The sequence below is a fragment of the Metarhizium robertsii genome, assembly GCF_000187425.2.
Source record: "Metarhizium robertsii ARSEF 23 chromosome Unknown MAA_Scf_14, whole genome shotgun sequence".
NCBI lineage: Eukaryota > Fungi > Ascomycota > Sordariomycetes > Hypocreales > Clavicipitaceae > Metarhizium > Metarhizium robertsii.
This window is the reverse complement of record NW_011942154.1, coordinates 307,238-309,624: the sequence shown is the minus strand read 5'-3', so window position 1 is coordinate 309,624 and position 2,387 is coordinate 307,238. Positions and strand designations below refer to the sequence as shown.

General features: G+C 47.9%; 1 protein-coding gene across 1 annotated transcript; it reads right to left on the bottom strand.

Annotated features, from left to right (window-relative positions):
* Positions 1–382: 382 nt before the first annotated feature.
* MAA_07562 (glycogen synthase kinase 3) lies at positions 383–1,886 on the bottom strand (the record flags this gene model as incomplete). The annotated part of the gene is made up of 6 exons (XM_007825560.2): positions 383–516; positions 593–991; positions 1,052–1,400; positions 1,457–1,540; positions 1,602–1,774; positions 1,844–1,886. 6 exons carry the CDS (start codon positions 1,884–1,886, stop codon positions 383–385), a joined length of 1,182 nt encoding a protein of 393 aa, XP_007823751.2.
* Between the last annotated feature and the right edge of the window lie 501 nt (positions 1,887–2,387).

The following is a 2,387-nucleotide window of genomic DNA, read 5'->3' as shown; positions in this document are numbered from 1 at the left end:
GTTTTTCCCAAGAGTATATAGATTAAACCCGGTCGCCCTACAGAAAAAAAAAACCGGATCCTCGAGGATCATCATGATCGCTTCTCTTCGTTACAGATTGTGTCTCGATCCAATTCCCTAGAACACACTCTCCCCAAATCCCGTCTCTCTTGGCGACTGACCGACTGTTGCACGCAAGTGTTTGCCGAATCAACCATGCCAGTCTCGAGAGCACAAAGTCCTCCTCCCGACATCTCGTTCTAGCTGTCACATCGAGCATCTTCCCCAGTTTTCCACTTGCAGCTCGATGCCGGGAGTGGATGGGGCATATGTTCCAGAGCCGCCTGATGCCGCATTAAGCAGCCAATGGCTTGCTTCCTCTCCTGTCTGCTTGTGTAAGCAATCAGTCCAGTTTGGCAATCATCTCCTGCTTCGTCATCGGCGTGAAGTTGTCGATATCAAGTCCTTGTGAGGCCAAAACCGGTTTAATGTGAGCAGGAACAAGCTGTGCGTTCAGGTGCGGCGCAATGGACAGCTCTATGGGGAAAATACGGGTTAATCACATTGACGTAGAGTAGAGTTTATGGCGAGTTAAAACAGAGCTGATGCTTACCATGTCGCGTAAAGTCGAACAGAGCAGGCAGGTCTCGGAGCTGACCGGAGCCATGTCGTGAGTCGGGCAACTTGGTGCCTGGATCCCGGAGCTCGTCGAAGAATGGGTGTACCATTGCGTCAATGGCTGATTGTCGCTCGGTCGGCGTATATTCAAGCAATCTTGCAATCAGGTCAATTGCACTCGCATCCGCCTTACGGAACACCTTATTGAACGGGTGAGGCTTGATCTGAGGAAACTTGTGCTCCATATAGTTGGGGTTCATGGTACGGATTTGCTCTCGCGTTGGCGTGCCAAGGACCTTGATAATTTCGACTAATTGGTCAATACCAGACTCGCCAGGAAACAATGGCTGGCCTAGCATCAACTCGGCCATGACGCATCCAGTTGACCAAACATCTACATTTGAAGTTAGCGGTGTCAAGTCTACTGATTACATTCCGGGATATGATTCCATACCAATCTTGGTCGTGTAGTTGGTGGCACCAAAAATGAGCTCGGGGGCACGGTAGTATCGAGAGCAAATATACGAGACATTGGGCTCGTTCTCGACAAGGATCTTGGCGCTACCGAAATCGCACAATTTAAGAATACCACTGTTAGGGTCGAGTAGAAGATTCTGGGGCTTAATATCACGGTGGCAAATTCCTTGGGAGTGAATGTATGCCAGTGCTCTAAAGAGTTGGTACGTATACAGCTTAACTTCCAGGATGGGCATGGTAGTCTTCATCTTGTTGAAAAATCGAGACGCTCGGTAGACGGTTTCAGGAACAAATTCTTGGACCAAATTCAGATAGACTTCATCTTTCTTGGGGTTGGTTAGTAAGGAAAACAAACTGCATTGCTAGTAAAGTTGGTACGTACCCTTTCACCGTTGGAGTAGTAAAAGGCTTTGAGCTGGACGATATTGGGGTGTCGGACGATTCGCATGATTTGGAGTTCACGATTCTTTGGTGCGTTAGTCGATTTGCCTTTTTTTTTCTCTCATCGTCATGTGCTCATCACCAACCTTGAATCTCTTGTCTTGTAAAACCCGCTTGATAGCGGCATCTTCTCCTGACGGAGACAGCTTGGTTTGAAACACTACACCAAATGAACCATTGCCTACAATCTTGCATTGCGTGTATTGCAAGTCCCTGGTTTCTCCTGTAATTCCATCTTGAACCTTCTCACGAATGACCTCTGTAGCACAGATCAGCAACTTGAAGACATTGTAGCAAACAGGGAACAAGGCAGGGCGAGAGTACTAACCCCCCATCCTGAGGTTGTTGAATGCATTTGGCCGATGAGACATCCTTGGTGATATGAAAACCAAAATCAACAAACTAGGGCTACCGGGTATCGACAATCAAGAACCCGGGTTGAGAGGAGATGTAAAGGATAGACTCAAATGCGGCGTACCGGGCCGTGGTGGGCAACTTGTCGAGCTGGTTAAATTGAAGAACGAGAATAGTCGGTGCACAGGGGCACAGGGACGCGCAAGACAGGCGTAGATAGAACTAGTGCCAGTGGCCAGGTGGTTGGTTATAGGAAACTATCGTCTCGGGGTATAATCGAGGCGACTGTGATGGCGGATAGAAAACGCAAAAAGAAAAAAAGGTCGAGGTCTCAAATTGCACCTATTGCAGATGAAAAAGAAAGCAGAACCAGTCAGCGTAAATGTTTCAAGTCGCTCGAGTAGCGAATAGCAAAAAGGGGGGAGGAAAAGACAAAACAAGCAAATTCGAGCATTGAAATCAGTCAAAAGGTCGCAAAAGAGCATCCGCCCGATGGTTGTCATGCTACCATGTACTTG